Source organism: Pseudorca crassidens, chromosome 2 (assembly GCF_039906515.1).
Source record: "Pseudorca crassidens isolate mPseCra1 chromosome 2, mPseCra1.hap1, whole genome shotgun sequence".
Lineage (NCBI taxonomy): Eukaryota > Metazoa > Chordata > Mammalia > Artiodactyla > Delphinidae > Pseudorca > Pseudorca crassidens.
Genome location: NC_090297.1, coordinates 125,211,163 through 125,234,115, shown reverse-complemented (window position 1 = coordinate 125,234,115; position 22,953 = coordinate 125,211,163). Strand labels below are relative to the sequence as shown.

Here is a 22,953-nt window from a genome sequence, read left to right as displayed (position 1 = left end):
TATGGGATTAAGGAAACACCAAGCACAGTTCCTTTATTTACAAGTAATAAATATTTATAGCTTAATTTTTGAGCACATGCTATATGCCAACCACTGTGGTAGGCATCTCAGTTCAAGACTACTTGAAGTTTTCATTTAAACTAGCAAAAATAAGTGAATTAGGGAGACAGGGTTAATAGTATGACCCAATCAAAATAAAATAATAATAGCTGTAACAATTATAATTTATATATATATTAATTGATTTGTCTACAGTGAATGTTGTTGATTCCATTTTACAGAGCACAGCCATAGTCACACAACTACAAAGTAAAGGGAAACAAGTAAATCTTGTTGTGTTTGACTTTAAAACTCATTCTCTTTTTATTAAAACCTCTAATTAATATATTGGTAAATACTATTGAATGAACTGATTTAAAAATAGGAGGAACAGAAGAATGTGAAGACAGATTTTAAATATTTGGGCTTTATAAATATAATTAATTAAAATATGTGCAATATTGTATTTTTACTGACTTCAATTGTTTCACCATTTTCTCTTCTGATTCTCTCCTAACTGCAAGTGGGTTAAATCCAACAACCATTTGGGTGATTTAAATAAAATTCTTCAGAATTCAAGAGTTTTAAAAATATATTGTTTCATTTAAATGACCAAAGAAGTAGGCATATGGAGAAAGAAATACGTGCATGTCTATCATGGTCCCATGGAAATAGCTTCTATGTAATAATTATAACTTAGCCTAGTTCTCAGTTTTATATAGTGTCAAGGATAATTTATGAACTAATTACATCCCTATTATATTTATCATACTCAACCATTTTCTTTCTGGAGTAAAGCCTGTACTGAGAGGGAGGAGTAAAGCTGATCTTCATGGTGCCCGTCTGCTAATTTTGAGGCACTTATCAAGATAATTCTATATAATTCAATTTAGCTAACAAACTAGCCTCAGCTTCCTAATTCCCATTAACTGTAGAAATCTGACATTCGATTTACATTTTAATTCTCTTTTTCAAAAATCTCTGTATTGAGGTATAATAGACAAACAAAAAGCTATAAATATTTAATACATTACAACTTGGTGAGTTTGGAGCTAAGTGTATACCCATGAAACCATTACCACAATCAAGGGTATAAATTTATCTATTACCTCCAAAATTTTCCTCCCACCCCCTTATTATTTTTTATATTGAGTTTTCTTTTGTGGTAAGGGAACTTAATGAAAGATCTACTCTCTTAGCTAATTTTAATCTATTCTTCTTATAAAGCTCCTCAAATCAAATGGATAAATGTTATCAGTTGTCTATGAGTCATAGTATTTGACTTAAAAACATTTTTAATTTTTTTTCTTTTTTTTTTAGCGTATTCAATTTTAATTTTAGAAGGTAATAAATTGATGCTTTATGGTTTTGCTGTTCAGATGTAAAGACATCATACAGGCTTTTTGTCATCTCTTGGGTTCAGTTGGTCTCCATTCTCCCTTCTGAATATTAACTGATGGAGCACTAACGTAGGCGCCAGAGGCAAATCAAAGTAAAGTGCTGGTTTAGGCTGCCTAGTGTAAGCCAGCTCTGAGAATGGTTGAGCTTTATTCCTACTTCTCCACCCCAGCCCTGCCCTCCTTCCCAGTCTGGACCTTGGGGCCCGTCTGAGGGAGAGAGATACCTTTAGAGCAAACCCTGAGAGCACACTTGCCCATCCAGCATGGGAGACAGAGCACCAGAGAGAGGTAGGTTTCCATGCAGGTGCCGGCCTCTGCCTCTGCTGTGCTAACCAGATGGAAGCAGGAGAAGAACTGTAGACTGTGTCCTGCATGAGGGCTTGCAGGTCTGAGAGAGAAGAGGCAGGGCCGCATACAGCCAGAAACCCTTAAATGTGGCCATATGTGGAGGAGCAAATGAAGGGGGTGGAGAGAGGAAGCGCTCTCCTGGGAATGGAGTAGAAGTCACTTTACCCACGAGGAGCAAAGGTACACATGTTCTCATTGTTCCTGGAGTTTTATTTCTTTAAGCCAGTCGGCCTAACAATTTTAGGTAGACCAAGGCTACTTCTCAGGGGAGGAGACCAGACAATTACTGGTATTAGTTCAGTTCTGTTCTCACCTTTGGGAAACTACTCCCTCAATACCAATTACTGTTACTTTACATATCCTCCTAGGTGGTGGTGAGCAGTTGAGTTTTGGCTGCAAAAAGGCACTGAAATGCATTCAAGTAAGACTTTAGTTCAATTACCAAGGCCTTGCTAAAAATTCACACACCCCCTCCCCCCTCCCCAGCCAATCTTTATCTCATCTTTACTTACCTGTGGTCTCATCGTCCAAGATGGCTTACTCATGCAGGCAAAAAACTGAATGTCCAAAACAACAATGAAACTATATAAGTTGGAAGAGAGAACATTGGAGCTAAAGTGTTCTAAAGTCTTTCTAAAGGGTCAAGATATTATACAATTTTAAGAATTTTAAGTTAAATAAGTATGAAAAAGTTTCATAGCTAACCACTAGAAAAATAGTATATAAACTCCAAAACAATAGAGAGTACAGTAGGCAGAATCATGGCTGCTCAAAGATGTCCATGTTCAAATCTCTGGAACCTATGAATGTGTTACTGTATGGTCAGGCCGTTCAAGACGGCTGTTCTCTTGCTCTCTGTAGATCTCCTGATTGACTAGGCCCTGCTTCCCTCACATGACTATCCAATTCTCTTAATTGTAAGGGTTGTTAATTAGCCCTTGTTAACTGATGAGCCCACCTGAAATCAATTCCCCCCTGAGTAAATGGTAGCCTCCCTCTGTCCTGAGCAGCCAACACTGCTGCTACAGCCTGCCTGCAGTCTGCTGCACACCTTGGGGTGTTGCTCCAGGACCTTGCTTCAGACATGTAAGTTCCTCCATCAATTAAACCATTGAGGTCTCTTTTGCTGCTCTCTGGGCTCTTTCTTCTGTCTCGAGGCTGGGCATCTACAAGGCTTACAGGCCTGCGGGTGCAGCCCAACAGTTACCTTACATGGCAAAGAGACTTTGCAGATTTAAGATTACAGGCCTTGAGATGGGGAAATTATTCTGCATCATTCCTGTGGGTGCGACCTAATCACAGGAGTCCATAAAACCAGAGAACCTTTCTGGCTGCAGAGAACCAGAGAGATGCCATTGTGAGAAGCACCCAGTCTCCATTGCTAGATTTGAAGGTGGAAGGAGACCACAGCCAAGGAATGGGTGGCCTTAGCCATCTTTCTCAAGAATGGATTTGATTGATAATGTATTTTTGGTTGATATCTTTTTGTCATTGCTTTACTTTCAGCCTTGTTAAGTTATATTGTAGATATATCTCTTGTAAACAGCATGCAGCTCTTTAAAAAAAAAAAATCAGTCTGGGGCTTCCCTGGTGGTGCAGTGGTTGAGAGTGCGCCTGCCATTGCAGGGGACACGGGTTCGTGCCCCGGTCCGGGAAGATCCCACATGCCGCGGAGCGGCTGGACCCGTGAGCCATGGCCGCTGAGCCTGCGCGTCCGGAGCCTGTGCTCCGCGATGGGAGAGGCCGCAACAGTGAGAGGCTCGCGTACGGCAAAAAAAAAAAAATCAGTCTAAAAACCTCTAGATTTTCACTGGTGAGACTAGTACATGTACATTTACATATGTTGTATTAGTATTTTTCTACATATTTCGACTATTTTACTGCTTTCCTGCTTTTCTAATTTTTTCTTCTTTCCATTCTTTTGTTGGGGTGTTTTTCCTCTCCAGAGTTTTTTTTCTCTGTAGTCTTTCATTGAAGACATAACAAATTACCACAGTCAGCTGCTTAAACAATACAAATTTATTATATATCAGAAGTCCAACACAGATTTCGTCAGGTTAAGATCAAGGTGTTGGTAGGGAAGGCTACATTTCTTCGTGGAGGCTTTAGGGGAGACTCCATCTCCCTGCCTGTTCCAGCTCTTGAGGCCTCAAGGAAAGAGAAGCCTGGCTGTCTCAACCGACCCACTAGCCAAACGCAGCAGTATGACCCATCCCAGGTGAAACCACTCCCCAGCCAACCTATATGATCTTGAGAAGTTGTTTGTAGTTTTAAGCCACTACATTTTGGGGTGGTTTGTTATGCAGCAGCAGATAACAGCGGCACTATTAATATATTTTTGTGGCCCTTTACTTTCTTTGTGTGCTATCTTCACTTTTAAATAATACATATGATTCCTAAAGCCGATCTTATTTTCCCTCCAAAATGCATTTTAACTATTATCTACTGAACAATTAAGCAGTGAAGACATGACAGAGGAACTTGCTTAGAGTAATTAATCACAGTAATCAACGCTCTGTCTCCTGTAGGCACTTAAAGAGAAAATGAAACTGCATTTTTTTTTATATTGCTTCTTGTTCACTGCCGATGTGTTTTATATTTTCTTTAAGAGCTTTGGTTCTTGAAGATGTTTCCAGAGTTTAGCATAAACAATCATGGGTTAGTTTGGCTTTATAATATTTTAAACAATGTGAGCTAAAAAAATGATGAGTTTTAACTGTATCTTTGAAGCCATATGAAATGCTAGAAGTGACTCACTTGCTTCAAAATAAAAAGTCCGTTTATTACAAGCCCTATCAGACTAAAATGAACAACTTTTGTTATTTAAAAGTTTTAAAAGCCAGCCATAAGTTATATCCAGTTGTAAGTAAGGATATTTGTATCATTATATCCTTAGCTAAGTTTGTCTCATTGGTGAAAAAAGTCTACTTTGAAAAAGCCTACCAGTCTCCTTTTATGGATTCCTTGAGTTAATGCCAAAGTGTCAGAACAATTGAAAATAAAGGGAAAGTGACAGCAATTTTTTTTTTTTTTTTTGCGGTACGCGGGCCTCTCACTGTTGCGGCCTTTCCCGTTGTGGAGCACAGGCTCCGGACACACAGGCTCAGTGGCCATGGCTCACGGGCCCAGCCGCTCCGCGGCATGGGGGATCTTCCCGGACTGGGGCACGAACCCGTGTCCCCTGCATCGGCAGGTGGACTCTCAACCACTGTGCCACCAGGGAAGCCCAACAGCAATTTTTTATCTTATTTTGTGTGCCAGATAAACTGAATTACTCCAACTAATCTGATTTTACCTTGCGTTTGCAAGTGTTAGTCTTGAGGATTTGTGATTATGTTCCCTTTTGCTAATATTAATAGCAACATTATTTGTGGTGTGGTGTGGAAGGAGCACAGACCCAAGAGTCGTGTGAGATGGGTGTTCCGTCCTGAGGATGCCACAGACCAGCTGTGTGATCTTTGGAGAGTTACCTCTCTGGGCCTTTTTCCTTGTTAGTAAAATGAGGAAATTCAGGTGATCTCCATCTCTAAAAATCCATTAATTCTGTGGCTTCAGAGGGGAGAACGCGTAGCTCTGATGTATCCTCTAAGAGGAAAGTGTGATTTTAAAAGTTAGCAGGGTGTTCGCTAGCCATATACATCTTCAGGTAAGAAGATATTTAGTTCTTTTTATATCATTCATGCTATGAATAAAGTGTTAATAGAAGAATTTATATTATTTCCAAATCAGTGCTGAACTGAGTGCATGGCATACACATGTTAAAGTCTAAGAGACCAAAAGTCAAGCTGATATGTTTAATGCAACTCTTTAGAGAATTGTTGTCTTTTCTAAAGCATATGCTAAGAAATAGAAATCTTAAACACCTGTGTTTTATAACGTGGACATATTTAAAATGAGTCTTAACTTTTTTTCCCTCTAAACTTTTATTATTTTTCTAGATTGGGTACCTAATTTTTATTTCCTTGTGAAAAAATAGTAAACTTCCATTGTATAAGTTTTTATGAGGCCATTAATACACTTGTATTTATAATTCACTTTGATGTTTGATCTAGGATTTTTAAGGAAATTACCACTGCTTGGGAATTATAAGTAAAAACTGCCAAACTATTTTTATCTTTAAATTTATTCTTTATTTCTTTATAGAACATTAGCCCTGATTAAACCAGATGCAGTATCAAAAGCAGGAGAAATAATTGAAATAATAAGCAAAGCTGGATTTACTCTAACCAAACTCAAAATGATGACACTTTCAAGGTAAATTTTTTGAGCATTTTCAGTTATGTAATGTCTGGTTCCTTTTTTCAAAAAAAATCATCTATCTTTCATGTCTTTGTTTAAAAACTTCCACAGAATGACAAAGAATAGTATAGTAGGAAATGGAAGACAACAGGTAATCAGATGCATAAAGGATGATTGAACTCTAAGCAAATAGGAGTTGTCAGGTTATACTATTAACTATTTATTAGACATGAACTCTTCATTATCTTTCATAACCCCATCTGCTTTTATAACACCAGTGTTTCATAGTTGTAATCTCTTCTTTTATACAATGTAACACATTGTATAGAAATTATAGAAGAAATGAATATTAGATTATTTCTATTTGACAAGGGAATGTTACTGTTGAGATTTTCAAAAGTCATGTGTTTGGAAATGCTTTATTTCCTTCCAATATATATAATTGGCAGATATACCTATTTACTGCTCTGAAAAGCAAGCCATTCTATCTGACCAGATATTTTCTAAGTTATTTAATGAAAGTAAGACTTAGTGTTGCGGGCTTCCCTGGTGGTGCAGTGGTTGAGAGTCCGCCTGGCAATGCGGGGGACACGGGTTCGTGACCCCGTCCAGGAAGATCCCACATGATCCACAGATCCCCTGTGAGCCATGGCTGCTGAGTCTGCGCGTCTGGAGCCTGTGCTCCGCAACGGGAGAGGCCACAACAGTGAGAGGCCCGCGTGCTGCAAAAAAAAAAAAAAAAAAAAAAAAAAGACTTAGTGTTAGGTAGAGACATTCATGTAGCTGTTAGGCAGGGCTTGACCCAGCAGTTTTCTTAGGTTACTTCACTGATTTGTGTGTGTTTGTTTGCTTAGGTGTCTTCTCACTGATGTTCCTGGCTCTTTATCCCATGGGACGGTTGCTTTTTTGTCTCTGTGAGAACAGGGACAATGGAGAGCAGTAGATAGTGTAGCTTTGAGAAGTCTGATCCCTAGAAACCTTAACAAAACATCCTCATTTTTACCCCAGTAATGACAATTTGAATTTTTCCCCTATGTAAGATCTCCCAGTTTACATATATTCTAGAAAGGCAGGCGTCTTCTATTTCAGAGCACAGAGTCTAGAGCCAGATTGCTTGTAACTGCACCGCTTAGTAGGTTGTGACTCTGAACAGCTTACCTCTGTGCTTCAGTTTCTTCATCTGCAAAATGGAGGTTATAACATCATCTGTATCATAAAGTTGTTATGAGGGTTATGTGAGTTTAATAAAAGTAAAGTGCTTTGAAAAACCGTGGCACATAGTAGGTGTATATAGGTGTTAGCTATTAGTGGTAGTGGTGTGGTACTAGTGATATCACTATTATTTAGTAGAAGCTGAGGTCATGATCCTTTATGAGCATAGTTATATTTGTCCCATTTCTGTCTTGTATTGAGACATTTGTCCCATTTCTGTCTTGTATTTCTTCTGTATTGAGAATGCTTGCCCTCACAGCAGGCTATGGGACTGAATTCTGGAGAGATGACTTTGAATAGTTTCAGTGAGATTAAAACTTTTTTATGTCTCTGTACTTCCAGTGTTTGATAATTTGGTGTCAAACTTTCCACAATAAAGTTGCCCAAGAAAACTTAACAGCTTTTTAAATTGTTTATAGCACCTTATACATCTCTATTAATATTACTGTCAAGTCTTGGATTTTACCCAACTTAAAATCTAATAAGTTAGTCTGTTACTCTCTCCGGGATGCTAGCAGAAGACTTGAAACTTCTGAGTCAGAGACAGAGGGCTTGAGTATGGTCAGTAAGCAGCATGAACATCATGTTTCTGTTGGTTCCCTTTGCTTTCATGTCCTGTGGGAATAATATGATATGGGCCCGGGTGGATGTCGTACACACAGTTGATTGCATCACCTCTGAGGAGCACTGAACTTAGGTTACCCACTGTTTCATTAACGAGCAGTAAACAAGCCTTCTGTTTGTACTGAAGAGGCATGACCTCACCCCTCAAAGTTGCTCATTATAAACATAACTCCAAGAAATGGCTAGGATAAACAGTAGCTGGGGCCTTGCATTCTTGGCCTACCCAATAAGACACGTTAGGAGTGTCAGAGACCCATGGAGGAGTATCTCCCAATGCTTAAGTCTTTTCTAAACTTATTTGCTCAAATGTCAGTTCCTCCCTCATGACAGTATCTGAAAGGCAGAAGCTGAGTTCCATCTAACTTTGTACTTCTAGTTCTTGGATCAGTGCCTGATTCAAAGTAGGCACTAGGTAAGTATTTCGTAAAAGAATTAATAGATCTTTGTGAAAATGGTGAGTTTCTTTATAAAAACACAACAAAACAAAACATAACAGAATAACAGCAAAAAGACTTCTCTAGGTGGTGATGCACTTGTTAATCCTTCTCTCCATCTAAACTTTTTAAGGGAGGAATTAAATAAGAATGATGAGAAAAAAACTCATGAACTCTCATCTTGGTTTCAGTTATAGATTTTCAGTGGAAATAACTATGGGGTCGGTGACATATTAGAAGAAAGCAATAAGATACTTTCAGTAATTAATATTTTTCTTTTCACTGATATTAAACATGATGATTTTTCTTAGTTCAGTTGTGTTAAAGTTTAGAATTGGTCATATTAGTAGTCTTGCTGCTCACTCTTCTAAAATACTCCCCACTTGAGGTTTTTTAGACGCTCAGTTTTACCTCATTTTAGGCTGCAATACAGAATATCCGTATCATTTTTATGAATTCTTTTCCTTACCCTCTACATTTTTTTTTTTTTTTTTCTGAAGTTGGTAATAGTAAGGTCATAAGCAATCAGAGATTTGGGTTCAAATCTCCCTGTCCTTCTTCCCTTACCAGCACTTTGACCCGGACAAGTTATGTAATCATGCTGAACTTCATTATTTTCAAATGTAAAATGAACATACCTATTTCAATATATTGTTATGAGGAATAATAACATTTAATGTTGGGCATATATACCCTCTAGAAAAATGAGTTTTCTTCCCCTTCCATTTCTTGGGATGAATTTCATTTTCTATACTTGCATAGTATACTTTCATAATCTTTTCACGGCCAAAGAGAATATTTTAGTACACTTGGTTTGAATAAAAGTATATCCCGATATAGCTTATTAAGTAAATTCATTTTGTAATGGGCCTATAAGATCTTAAAGCATTGCATACTAAATTACCAAGCCTGAAAGGTTAATCTTTTGTTAGGGGATACTTTAATTTGCTATTTTAAAAAGTTGATGTTGACATATATTTGTCATATACTATGAATTAAGTTTAAAGCCTTTGAGAAAACTGTACAAGTTTGAGACACTTGGTTTGATTAACTGAAAAGTCTAAATAACTTTTAAAATCAGTGTAAAAGTCTGTTATCCTTTCATTGTCTCTATAGTTGTGGGACTGTAAATTTAAAAGTAAATCCCGATTGCCCTTAATAAATTCAGATTTCTGAATATCTCCATATTATCCATTTTTGGGGGGGAATGTAAGTTCAAGGATTCGTTTTTAATACATTAAAAACCAATAAGAGTACATTGATATGCATAATTTGTCAAGCAGTTTTTAAAAACACAAGTATATAGTCTTTCTTTTAGGGCGATCTAAGGAAGAAAACTATAACTATTAAAGTAAAATTCTAGCCTAACCTCTCAGATTTAAAGCCTGTAGAAGGAGGTAACAAATTTTGAATTTGAAGATGGCTTTGCATTTTTTGATGTAACTTATTTGAACTTTAAAGAACAAATAATTTTTATTGGTCATATGTTAAACTTTGGCTTTAGAATGTTAAAGATGCTAGTGAAAAGGAAGATTGTAGATTTGAACATGAGTAATAAAGTAAATATTGCCTCTTTTGTTCATTTTAATTTTACATCTTAGCATAGATATCCATACTAGCAAAAATTTGAAAACGGGAGATTTGAGCAGAATATTTGGTGAAAAGTCCTTAATTCACATACGGATCACATAGAGAATTTCATTATTTTATTAATGTAAGTTAAAATAATTTCCTTACATAATTCTTAACTATTGTCATTTTGATTATAGGAAAGAAGCAACAGATTTTCATATAGATCATCAGTCAAAGCCCTTTTTAAAGTAGGTACTGAAATTGGGGGTCGTGGGATATAATGGAGGATATCGTGGAAAATGAAAGAGTTATAATTTTACAATTCAAAAATTTGTTACATGAGAATAATTTGTCAAAAAGTCCTTAGCAACATCTTGCAACTGCAGAGAGCATTTTTTCTAAGAATTGTTTTTTTCTCTCCTTTTATTAGTTGAAAATTCTCTTATCATTAAATAAACATATTAAACTTTAATCAGAAGCAAATAAAATGTTTTAAGGAGCATAGCATTCTTTTTAGATTTCAGTAGATTAAAAATAGATAATTACATTTTATGTTGAATATCTATTTGTTGTGTTTTAAACTCTTATTTTAGCACTCTCAATGTATATAAAACATTGTTCAAAGAACCTTTGTTAACTAAGTTGTTTGATATACGTTTTGTTCTTTGAAATATAGCAACAAATATGTTAGAAACAAGCTATGTTCTAAATATTTGGGTTGTATTTAAAGTTAAGTGAATATTGTGCACCTCATATTGCTATTGACAAAGGAGGAATACTTATTTTTCTAATAAAGAAGGATTAGCCAAGCTGCTGCAATAGAAATGCTATTTGGTGTCCTGTACAGAATAGTGCCTTATTAAAGAAAATGTTTACATAAGAAAATCATTATGGTATAGATTATTTTAAACCAAGCATTATAAAAATGTTCTCAAACCTTGTGTAGAATAGGCATCTACAATTGTCTTGGAAATTATTCTTTGTTATAGTCTTTGTATGTGTTTATAGTATTACAGCTTCTAGTGTAATGTCTTATATGTCACTAGACCAACTCAATGTTTATTGACTGAAAATTCGTTGTCATTCTTTGAATTCTAATAGATCTACACAAAAACAATTAATTCTTACTGCAAATATATTACAATACATCACTCATCACTTTCTCTACTGCGATTTCATTTGACTGCAATGGTAAACCACGTGAAAATAAAAAGATTCTTCTGTACCTTTCAGAGCAATGTAGAAAGCATAGATCAAAAATATGCATTTTAAGTCAATGAAGTAGTCTTAGTTCAATGAAAGATTGATTTTTCTGCTAATAGTAATTGACAACACTAGTGATTTGTAGACACTCGGGCCACTGTAAGGCACTCAATTTATGAAAATTTTGTCTTGCCCATGTAAAATTCACTATGTCCAGTAGTTCTGAGATCATGATCATGAGTATGTGTTGAAATACTCAAATTGTCATATATCCTTGTTGTTAAGAGAGGTACCTAGGTTGATAGAAAAATGAAGCAAATCAATCTTTCACCTGTTTCACAGTGAGTTGATCCAGTTTATCACCAGTGGTCCTATAATTGCCATGGAGATTTTAAGAGATGATGCTATATGTGAATGGAAAAGACTTCTTGGACCTGCCAACTCTGGACTGGCACGTACAGATGCTCCTGGAAGCATTAGAGCCCTCTTTGGAACAGATGGCATAAGAAATGCAGCTCATGGCCCTGATTCTTTTGCTTGTGCTGCCAGAGTAAGGTGTTTTTAAACTACTTCAATTCTGTTTTGGTTTTGTTAAATGTTTGATGTCAGAGTAAAGCATTTTGTCACTGCTGACTTAGGGTGGATTTATACAGTGGTGTAGCAGTAGAGAAAACCTTTGACCTTTTGCCTAGGATTAACAGTGTTTCAGTGATACATCTCCTTTGAGAACTGGTAACCTGGTCATGGTCAGGATAAGTTTTCTCCAGTTGAAATACTTATTGTCCCATTTTGTTCCAAAGACTTAAATTACTGAGGCTTATCAGTGTATGACTTATTCATCTAAGAATACTAGTTTATGGAAAGTGAATATTCAAAAAGAAGGCATCATTTCATACATTCTTTCTTTGACTCAGACTTGACACCATATATTCAAGCTTAACATCCTTTTCTTTTCCTATATATAGCTAGTGTTTATGAAAAAGTTTTCCTACTCCTTATTTTAAATCCATATAAATAAGGTATTATTACACTGGGTTTATACTGATGTTGAATTAATGAAGTGCAAGTTAATTCTTAGCATTGTGAGAAGTTTCTTAGCTAATTTAAGATGGTTTTTAGTCTGGTCATATTTTTAATGGAATAATATTAGAGTTTTATGATACAGTTGACCCTTGAACAACGTGGGGGTTAGGGATTCCAAACCACTGTGCAGTCGAAAATCTGCCTGTAATTTATAGTACTCCCTCCGCAGCCACATTTCCTCCCTATCCAAGTTTCCTTGGCATCCAATCACAGATCATGTAGTACTGTAGTATTTACTGTTGAAAAAAATCTGCATATAAGTGGACCAGTGAACTGTTCAAACTTGTGTTGTTCAAGGGTCAACTGCTAGTTGATATATATATTTTCTTCTCCTTTCAACTCTGTCAATAAATCCTTTTGGTCTTTCTTTCAAATTAGACCTTGAGTTTGATCACTGTGGTCTAAATCACTGTTATATTTTATCGACTATTGCAAAAAGCTTCCTAATTCTTCTTTACCTTCTTCTCTTACACTCAATTTATGAAAAATTTACCTTTCCCAAGTAAAATTAACTATGTCCAAGTGATCTTTTAAAAATAAATCAGATTAACAATTCAGCTATTAAACTCTAGTGAACTTTTGTCTCTTATAAAATCTAAGTATCATAGCATGCAAAGCTCTACCTGATCTGGTCCCTGTCAACTTCTATAACATCATCTACAACCAGTCTCTCCCTTAGTCACTCTGTCTCAGGTATTCTGACCGTCTTGCTAATTTTAGAATAGCATATTGCTGCCTGGCTTATTTAGTTAACAGCAAAGAATGAGCTGATGAGGTCACAAGTAATCAGGGAGATATCACATGGTTTGAAGACCACGATAGCACAAGACTTTTGTCGTCTTCTCTGAGGAAAGTGGAGAGCTGTTGCAGGGATTTGAACAGAGGACTGACAAGCTTGACTTGCCATTTAAAAAAGATTGCTCTGGGTGCTGCATTGAGAATAGACTGTAGAGGGCAAGAGTAGCAACAGGAGCCCAGTTAAGAGGGTGTTGCAAATAATTCAGAGAGGTGATGGCTTGGACCAGGGTAGTAGCAATGAGTGCAGTGCTTAGATGTATTTAAAAATATAGTTTAGTGGTTGAAGGTCAAATGATCAAAATTTCCTTCCAGATTGAATGTAGAGTATGAGAAAAAGAGAGATGTCTAGGATTACTCCAAAGTTCTTGGACTGACCAACTGAAAGGATAACATTGAAATAAACTTTGGTTTATTGAAATAAACTGAAATAAGGAAGGCTATGGCTAGAGTCAGTATGGATGGAAAATAAGAGGTTACACTTTGGACACTGCAAACTTAACATGTATGTTAGTTATCCAAGTAGAGAGATTGAAGAAAAAACTGAATATGTGAGTTTGGGGGAGAAGTCTGGAAACTGCGTGAAACTGGTTGAGATTACCAAGGAGAGTGTAGCTAGAGAAGGAAAGAGAACAGAGTTGGAACCTTTATGCCCTGGTAAAGGGTTAAAGAGGAGAAAGAAGCAAAGGAGGTAAAGGAGGAGCCTTTAGTGAGGTAGAAGGAAAAAATTCAGAGATAGTTGTGTCCTGGAGCCAAGTGAAGAAAATATTCTATGAGGAGAGAATGATCAGTAGTGTCAAATTAAGCAGATGTATCAAGTAAGAAGGGGACTGGGAATTGAAAATTAGATTTTGCAATGCAGAGGTCATTGGTAAACTTGGTAAGATCAATGTTGATGCAGAGTTGGAGGCAAAGCCCTGCTTGGAGTGGATTTAAAAGAAAATTGGAGGACAGGAATTCTAGACAGTGAATCTAGACAACTCTTTTGGGGCAGTTTTTGCTGCAGAGGTGAGCAGAGAAATGAGGTGGTAGCTATGAGGAAAAGCAGGGTCAAATTTTCTTTTAAGATGAGAATTACAGTTCATGAACTGTAATGGTCATGAACTATGAGTGTGGATGTTCTCCAGCCATGTTCAGTTGCATGAGTGTAGGTGCAGAGTAGGTGAAGGGTTGCTTTAGCCATGGCTGTGGTTTTGTGAAGCAAGTATGATAGGAGGGTTGTGGTTGTCAAAGGTATATGCAAGAGTGATTATAGTCCCTGACCTTTGATCTTATTTGTAGACATTTACTATAAATGTAGTATTATTTTCAATTGTTAAATGCCAATCAGATATTGTAAGATATTATAAAAATGATGACATAAATAATTAATGAAGGAAATTATTGGGGGCTGAACTGAAAAGTCATTGATACGTTCCTCCTATTTCCCCCATGAGCATCTCACCCCATCCCTTTCTCTGTTCTTGATTTTCACCAGTTCACTTAATAAATTTGAGCACAAATGTACCCGTCAGATTTTAGATAACTTAGGCTCTGTATGTATTTATACATTAGACGATTCCACCAAGGAGTTCCATGAGGGCAGGGTTTTTTTTTCTGTTTTGTTTTGATTATTAGAATCTGCCTGCTACATAATAAATGCTCAGTAAATACTTATCAGGAGAATTCATTCATCCAATAAATTGGTCATTAAGCTCCCTAGCTACTTCCTGTTAGTAAAAAATATTTTTTCAAAGTCTTTTTTTTTTAAGAAAAACTTTTGATATAATATAAATAAAATGGGAAAAGTGTCAGCATATCACTTTGGTATTTTTCTTGAGATGCTTTACCTTACAGATGTTCTTTGCCTTTTACCATAACATGAACCTTGACTCTAAGTCCAGCTATACCGTATCTTTATCGGATAGTGATATAGGTTGTACATTTATTTCAATAATACGTTGATGCTGAAAATAAGTGGGTTTAGAAATGCAAGGGAAGTTTTATACATTAACATGGTAAAGCTAGACTCATCTTAAGTATATATATTTGTGTGTTTTGATGCATGCACATACGTAATGCATGTGCTAAGCTTGGTAGAAAAATTCCTACCTGCAGATACAGTTTGCAGAATGACCTTTCCCTCCGTTTTTTTTGTAGTGGAGAACCTTCTACAACTTTAGCTACCATAATCCTTCCTTCAAAGAAGTGTCTTAAGCATATTTGTTTCTATTTTGTGCACTTAAATTTTCTCAGCTATTTCTGACGTTCATCTCAGAAATACCCCATTATTTGTATGAACCCGTTAGGTTATACATATTCTTGATGTTTGTCTTGGGAAGAGTGAGTATTGTGGACGTTATGTTAGCTGACCAGCTATCAAGGAGAAATACTGCAGCTGGAACATGTAGCATACATGAGGAAGCAAGGACCATAGATATTGACAAAAGATTGAAAAACACTATACAAGCAGTCCCAAATCACCTCTTTTTGACCTTGAATTCCTGTTAGTTACTGTGTGATCTTTTTTTCCTTCTTTCCCAGATTTCACCAAAGCCTAGACTATACTCACTGTTTGCAGTTGCCTTTGACTACATTGAGAGCAGTCATTACAATTTGGCTTCATCCTTTCATTCCACTGAAATCATTTTGGCTAAGATAACCTATGTCCTCTTAATTAAAAAATCCAAGAAAAAATTATCATTTCTTATTTTCCTGTATCTACTGTGCTTTACTGCAACATTTAACAGGTTAGCACACTTTCTCCTTTTTGAAATATTCCACAATATTTTAATTCTGTGATATCTCACTATCCTTTTTTGTTTTATATTTAGCAGATCACAATCTATGTCTTATTTTTTTATTTTTTAATTTTTATTATTTTTATTTTACATCTTTATTGGAATATAATTGCTTTACAATGGTGTATTAGTTTCTGCTTTATAACAAAGTGAATCAGTTATACATATACATTATACATATACATATATTCCCATATCTCTTCCCTCTTGCATCTCCCTCCCTCCCACCCTCCCTATCCCCCCCCCAGGTGGTCACAAAGCACTGAGCTGATCTGCCTGTGCTATGCTGCTGCTTCCCATTAGCTATCTATTTTACGTTTGGTAGTGTATATAGGTCCATGCCACTCTCTCACTTTGTCACAACTTAGCCTTCCCCCTCCCCATATCCTCAAGTCCATTCTCTAGTAGTTCTGTGTCTTTATTGCTGTCTTACCCCTAGGTTCTTCATGACATTTTTTTTTCTTAAATTCCATATATATGTGTTAGCATATGGTATTTGTCTTTCGCTTTCTGACTTACTTCACTCTGTATGACAGACTCTAGGTCCATCCACCTCATTACAAATAGCTCAATTTCGTTTCTTTTTATGGCTGAGTAATATTCCATTGTATATATGTGCCACATCTTCTTTATCCATTCATCCGATGATGGGCACTTAGGTTGTTTCCATCTCCGGGCTATTGTAAATAGAGCTGCAATGAACATTTTGGTACATGACTCTTTTTGAATTTTGGTTTTCTCAGGGTATATGCCCAGTAGGGGGATTGCTGGGTCATATGGTAGTTCTATTTGCAGTTTTTTAAGGAACCTCCATACCGTTCTCCATAGTGGCTGTACCAATGCACATTCCCACCAGCCGTGCAAGAGTGTTCCCTTTTCTCCACAACCTCTCCAGCATTTATTGTTTCTAGATTTTTTGACGATGGCTATTCTGACTGGTGTGAGTTGATATCTCATTGTAGTTTTGATCTGCATTTCTCTAATGATTAATGATGTTGAACATTCTTTCATGTGTTTGTTGGCAGTCTGTATATCTTCTTTGGAGAAATGTCTATTTAGGTCTTCTGCCCATTTTTGGATTGGGTTGTTTGTTTTTTTGATATTGAGCTGCATGAGGTGCTTGTAAATTTTGGAGATTAATCCTTTGTCAGTTGCTTCATTTGCAAATATTTTCTCCCATTCTGAGGGTTGTCTTTTGGTCTTGTTTATGGTTTCCTTTGCTGTGCAAAAGCTTTGAAGTTTCATTAGGTCCCATTTGTTTATTTTTTTTTTTATTTCCATTTCTCTAGGAGGTGGGTCAAAAAGGATCTTGCTGTGATTTATGTCATAGAGTGTTCTGCCTATGTTTTCCTCTAAGAGTTTGATAGTTTCTGGCCTTACATTTAGAACTTTAATCCATTTTGAGCTTATTTTTGTGTATGGTGTTAGGGAGTGATCTAATCTCATACTTTTACATGTACCTGTCCTGTTTTCCCAGCACCACTTATTGAAGAGGCTGTCCTTTCTCCACTGTACATTCCTGCCTCCTTTATCAAAGATAAGGTGACCATATGTGCGTGGGTTTATCTCTGGGCTTTCTATCCTGTTCCATTGATCTATCTTTCTGTTTTTATGCCAGTACCATACTGTCTTGATTACTGTAGCTTTGTAGTATAGTCTGAAGTCAGGGAGCCTGATTCCTCCAGCTCCGTTTTTCGTTCTCAAGATTGCTTTGGCTATCCGGGGTCTTTTGTGTTTCCATACAAATTGTGAAATTCTTTGTTCTAGTTCTGTGAAAAATGCCAGTGGTAGTCTGATAGGGATTGCATTGAATCTGTAGATTGCTTTGGGTAGTATAGTCATTTTCACAATGTTGATTCTTCCAATCCAAAAACATGGTATATCTCTCCATCTATTTGTATCATCTTTAATTTCTTTCATCAGTGTCTTATAATTTTCTGCATACAGGTCTTTTGTCTCCTTATGTAGGTTTATTCCTAGATATTTTATTCTTTTTGTTGCAATGGTAAATGGGAGTGTTTTCTTGATTTCACTTTCAGATTTTTCATCATTGGTGTATAGGAATGCCAGAGATTTCTGTGCATTAATTTTGTATCCTGCTACTTTACCAAATTCATTGATTAGCTCTAGCAGTTTTCTGGTGACATCTTTAGGATTCTCTATGTATAGTATCCTGTCATCTGCAAACAGTGACAGTTTTACTTCTTTTCCAATTTGAATTCCTTTTATTTCTTTTTCTTTTCTGATTGCTGTGGTTAGGACTTCCAAAACTGTGTTGAATAATAGTGGCGAGCGTGGACATCCTTGTCTTGTTCCTGATCTTAGAGGAAATGCTTTCAGTTTTTCACCATTGAGAATGATGTTGGCTGTGGGTTTGTCATATATGGCCTTTATTATGTTGAGGTAGCTTCCCTCTGTGCCCACTGTCTGGAGAGTATCCATTCAGCCAGTCTGTGTCTTTTGGTGGGAACATTTAATCCATTTACATTTAAGGTAATTATCGATATGTATATTCCTATTCCCATTTTAATTGTTTTGGGTTTGTTATTATAGATCTTTTCCTTCTCTTGTGTTTCTTGCCTAGAGAAGATTCTTTAGCATTTGTTGTAAAGCTGGTTTGGTGGTGCTGAACTCTCTCAGCTTTTGCTTGTCTCTAAAGGTTTTAATTTCTCCATCAAATCTGAATGAGATCCTTGCTGGGTAGAGTAATCTTGATTGTAGGTTTTTCTCCTTCATCACTTTAAATATGTCCTGCCAGTCCCTTCTGGCTTGCAGAGTTTCTGCTGAAAGATCAGCTGTTAACCTTATGGGAATTCCCTTGTGTGGTATTTGTTGTTTTTCCCTTGCTGCTTTTAATATGTTTTCTTTGTATTTAATTTTTGATAGTTTGATTAATATGTGTACTGGCATGTTTCTCCTTGGAGTTATCCTGTATGGGACTCTCTGTGCTTCCTGGACTTGATTAACTATTTCCTTTCCCATATTAGGGAAGTTTTCAACTATAATCTCTTCAAATATTTTCTCAGTCCCTTTCTTTTTCTCTTCTTCTGGAACCCCTATAATTCGAATGTTGGTGCATTAAATGTTGTCCCAGAGGTCTCTGAGACTGTCCTCAATTCATTTCATTCTTTTTTCTTTATTCTGCTCTGCAGTAGTTATTTCCACTACTTTATCTTCCAGGTTACTTATGCGTTCTTCTGCCTCAGTTATTCTGCTATTGATCCCTTCTAGAGTATTTTTAATTTCATTTATTGTTTTCTTCATCGTTGCTTGTTTCATCTTCAGTTGTTTCAGTTCCTTGTTAACTGTTTCTTGCATTTTGTCTATTCTATTTCCAAGATTTTGGATCATCTTCACTATCATTATTCTGAATTCTTTTTCAGGTAGACTGCCTATTTACTCTTCATTTGTTAGGTCTGGTTGGTTTTTATCTTGCTCCTTCATCTGCTGTGTGTTTTTCTGTCTTCTCATTTTGCTTATCTTACTGTGTTTGGGGTCTCCTGTTTGCAGGCTGCATGTTCGTAGTTCCTGTTTTTTTTGGTGTCTGTCCCCAGTGGCCAAGGTTGGTTCAGTGGGTTGTGTAGACTTCCTGGTGGAGGGGACTAGTGCCTGTGTTCTGGTGGATGAGGCTGGATCTTGTCTTTCTGCTGGGCAGGTCCACGTCTGGTGGTGTGTTATGGGGTGTCTGTGGACTTACTGTGATTTTAGGCAGCCTCTCTGCTAATGGGTGGGGTTGTGTTCCTGTCTTGCTAGTTGTTTGGCATAGGGTGTCCAGCCCTGTAGTTTGCTGGTCGTTGAGTGAAGCTGGGTTTTGGTGTTGAGATGGAGGTCTCTGCGACATTTTCACCATTTGATATTACATGGAGCTGGGAGGTCTCTTGTGGACCAGTGTCCTGAAGTTGGCTCTCCCACCTCAGAGGCACAGCACTGACTCCTGGCTGCAGCACCAAGAGCCTGTCATCCACACGGCTCAGAATAAAAGGGAGAAAAAGTAGAAAGAAAGAAAGAAAGAAAGAAAGAAAGAGGATAAAGGAAAATAAAATAACGTAAGGTAAAATAAAATAAAGTTATTAAAATAAAACAATAATTATTAAGAAAAAAAATTTTTTAAAAAGTAAGAAAAAAAAATACGCACGGATTGAACCCTAGGACAAATGGTGGAAGCAAAGCTATACAGACAAAATCTCACACAGAAGCATACACATACACCCTCACAAAAAGAGGAAAAGGGGAAAAAATCATAAATCTTGCTCTCAAAGTCCACCTCCTCAATTTGGGATGATTCGTTGTCTATTCATGTATTCCACAGATGCAGGGTACATCAAGTTGATTGTGGAGCTTTAATCCGCTGCTTCTGAGGCTGCTGGGAGAGATTTCCTTTTCTCTTCTTTGTTCGCACAGCTCCCGGGTTCAGCTTTGGATTTGGACCTGCCTCTGCGTGTAGGTCGCCGGAGGGCGTCTGCTTAGGACGGGGTTAAAGGAGCCGCTGATTCGGGGGCTCTGATTCACTCAGGCCCGGGGGAGGGAAGGGTATGGAGTGCGGGGCGAGCCTGCGGTGGCAGAGGCCAGCATGACGTTGCACCAGCCTGAGGCCCCACGTGCGTTCTCCCGGGGAAGTTGTCCCTGGATCCCGGGACCCTGGCAGTGGCTGGCTGTACAGGCTCCCCGGAAGGGGGTTGTGGATAGTGACCTGTGCTCGCACACAGGCTTCTTGGTGGCGGCAGCAGCAGCCTTAGCGTCTCATGCCCGTCTCTGGGTTCTGTGCTGTTAGCCGCGGCTCGCGTCTGTCTCTGGAGCTTCTTTAAGCAACGCCTTTAATCCCCTCTCCTCCTGCACCAGGAAACAAAGAGGGAAGAAAAAGTCTCTTGCCTCTTCCGCAGGTGCAGACTTTTTCCCGGACTCCCTCCCGGCTAGCCGTGGTGCAGTAACCCCTTCAGGCTGTGTTCACGCCACCAGTCCTCTTCCTGCGCTCCAACGGAAGCCGAGCCTCAGCTCCCAGCCCCGCCCACCCCGGCGGGTGAGCAGACAAGCCTCTCGGGCTGGTGAGTGCTGGTCGGCACTGATCCTTTGTGCGGAAATCTCTCCGCTTTGTCCTCTGCACCCCTGTTGCTGAGCTCTCCTCCGCGGCTCTGAAGCTCCCCCCCTCTGCCACCCGCAGTCTCCGCCCGGGAAGGGGCTTCTAGTGTGTGGACACATTTCCTCCTTCTCGGCTCCCTCCCACTGGTGCAGGTCCCATCCCTATTCTTTTGTCTCTGTTTATTCTTTTTTCTTTTGCCTTTCCCAGGTACATGGGGAGTTTCTTGTCTTTTGGGAGGTCTGAGGTCTTCTGCCAGCGTTCAGTAGGTGTGTTGTAGGAGTTGTTCCACGTGTAGATGTATTTCTGATGTATCTGTGGGGAGGAAGGGGATCTCCGCGTCTTACTCGTCTGCCATCTTCCCCCTCCGGCCCCTATGTCTTATTAACTGGCATTTTTTCCCTTCACCTATCCTTTGGTAGTGTTGGTGTTGTACAGGCTTTGTTCCCTTGTCTACTACTATTATTGCTCTCAGTCTCCTGGTCTGTAATATAAGGTAATAGTTGTAAGTACATCATAGTGTTCTTCTAAGGATTAAGTGAAATTATTTAAGTGCTTGGCATAGTGCCTGGAATATGGTATTTAATAGATGTTATATATTGATATTATTGTTTCATTTTCACGGTGCTTCCCAAATCTATATGTTATACTGCATATATCAGTATATAAAAATCATTAGTATTCTTGATATATGTGAAATAACCAATTAGAAAATATAATTTTAAAAGATTCCCATTTTTTTTCTACTTTTTATTGGAGTATAGTTGCTGTAAAATGTTGTGTTTGTTTCTACTGTAAAGCAAAGTGAATCAGCTATATGTATACATGTATCCCCTATGTTTTGGATTTCCTTCCCACTTAGGTCACCACAGAGCATTGAGTAGAGTTCCCTGTGCTATACTAGGTTCTCATTAGTTATCTATTTTATACAGAGTTAAAAGATTTCCATTCAATGGTGAAAAACTATATGACACCTAAGATGAACCTAACAAAAGATGTGGGAGATCTTTTTCAAGAAAACTATAAATTTTATTTTAGGCAGTAAGAAAAGAAATAAATGAACATATATACATGTTCATGTATGGGAAGATTCAGTATCATAAAGATGTCAATTCTTTCCAAGTTGATCTATAAGTTCAGTGCAATTCCAGTCAAAATCCTAGCAAAGTTTTTCATTGAAACTTAAAAAAATAAACTCAAGTGAAAGAACCAAAACAGGTCCTGAACCAAGATGGTGGAGTAGGACGTGCTCTCACTCCATCTTGTGAGAACACCAGAATCACAACTGGCTGCTGGACAATCATTGAGAACTGGAACTCACCAAAAAAGATACCCTACATCCAAAGACAAAGGAGAAGCCACAGTGAGACAGTAGGAGAGGCACCATCACAGTAAAATCAAATCCAATAACTGCTGCGTGGGTGACTCACAGACTAGAGAACACTTATACCACAGAAGTCCACCCACTGGAGTGAAGATTCTGAGCCCCATGTCAGGCTTCCCAACCTGGGGCTCTGGCAATGGGAGGAGGAATTCCTAGAGAATCAGACTTTGAAGGTTAGTGGGATTTGATGGCAGGACTTTGACAGGACTGCGGGAAACAGAGACTCCACTCTTGGAGGGCACACACAGAGTAGTGAGCACGTCGGGACCCAGGGGAAGGAGCAGTGACCCCAGGGGAGACTGAACCAGACCTACCTGCTAGTGTTGGAGGGTCTCCTGCAGAGGCGGGGGGGGGGGTGCTGTGGCTCACCATGGGGACAAGGACACTGGCAGCAGAAGTTCTGAGAAGTACTCCTTGGCATGAGTCCTCCCAGAGTCTGCCATTACCCCCACCGAAGAGCCCAGGTAGGCTCCAGTGTTGGGTTGCCTCAGGCCGAACAACCAACAGGGAGGGAACCCAGCCCCACCCATCAGCAGTTAAGCGGATTAAAGTTTTACTGAGCTCTGCCCACCAGAGAAACAGTCAGCTTTACCCACCACCAGTCCCTCCCATCAGGAAACTTGCACAAGCCTGGTATATCTCTCCATCTGTTGATATCATCTTTGATTTCTTTCATGAGTGTCTTATAGTTTTCTGCATAAAGGTCTTTTGTCTCCTTAGGTAGGTTTATTCCTAGGTATTTTATTCTTTTTGTTGCAATGGTAAA

The 22,953-nt window shown here is 38.1% G+C and overlaps 1 protein-coding gene across 3 annotated transcripts in view; it reads left to right on the top strand.

Annotated features, from left to right (window-relative positions):
* Nucleotides 1–22,953, top strand: part of NME7 (NME/NM23 family member 7) — a 259,579-nt gene that overhangs the window by 47,464 nt on the left and 189,162 nt on the right. For all 3 annotated transcript variants that reach the window (XM_067728571.1, XM_067728572.1, XM_067728570.1), the window contains 3 exons: nucleotides 5,931–6,041; nucleotides 10,066–10,116; nucleotides 11,414–11,621. In XM_067728571.1, coding sequence (XP_067584672.1) covers nucleotides 5,931–6,041; nucleotides 10,066–10,116; nucleotides 11,414–11,621 — 370 coding nt within the window. The remainder of the gene's footprint in view (nucleotides 1–5,930; nucleotides 6,042–10,065; nucleotides 10,117–11,413; nucleotides 11,622–22,953) is intronic.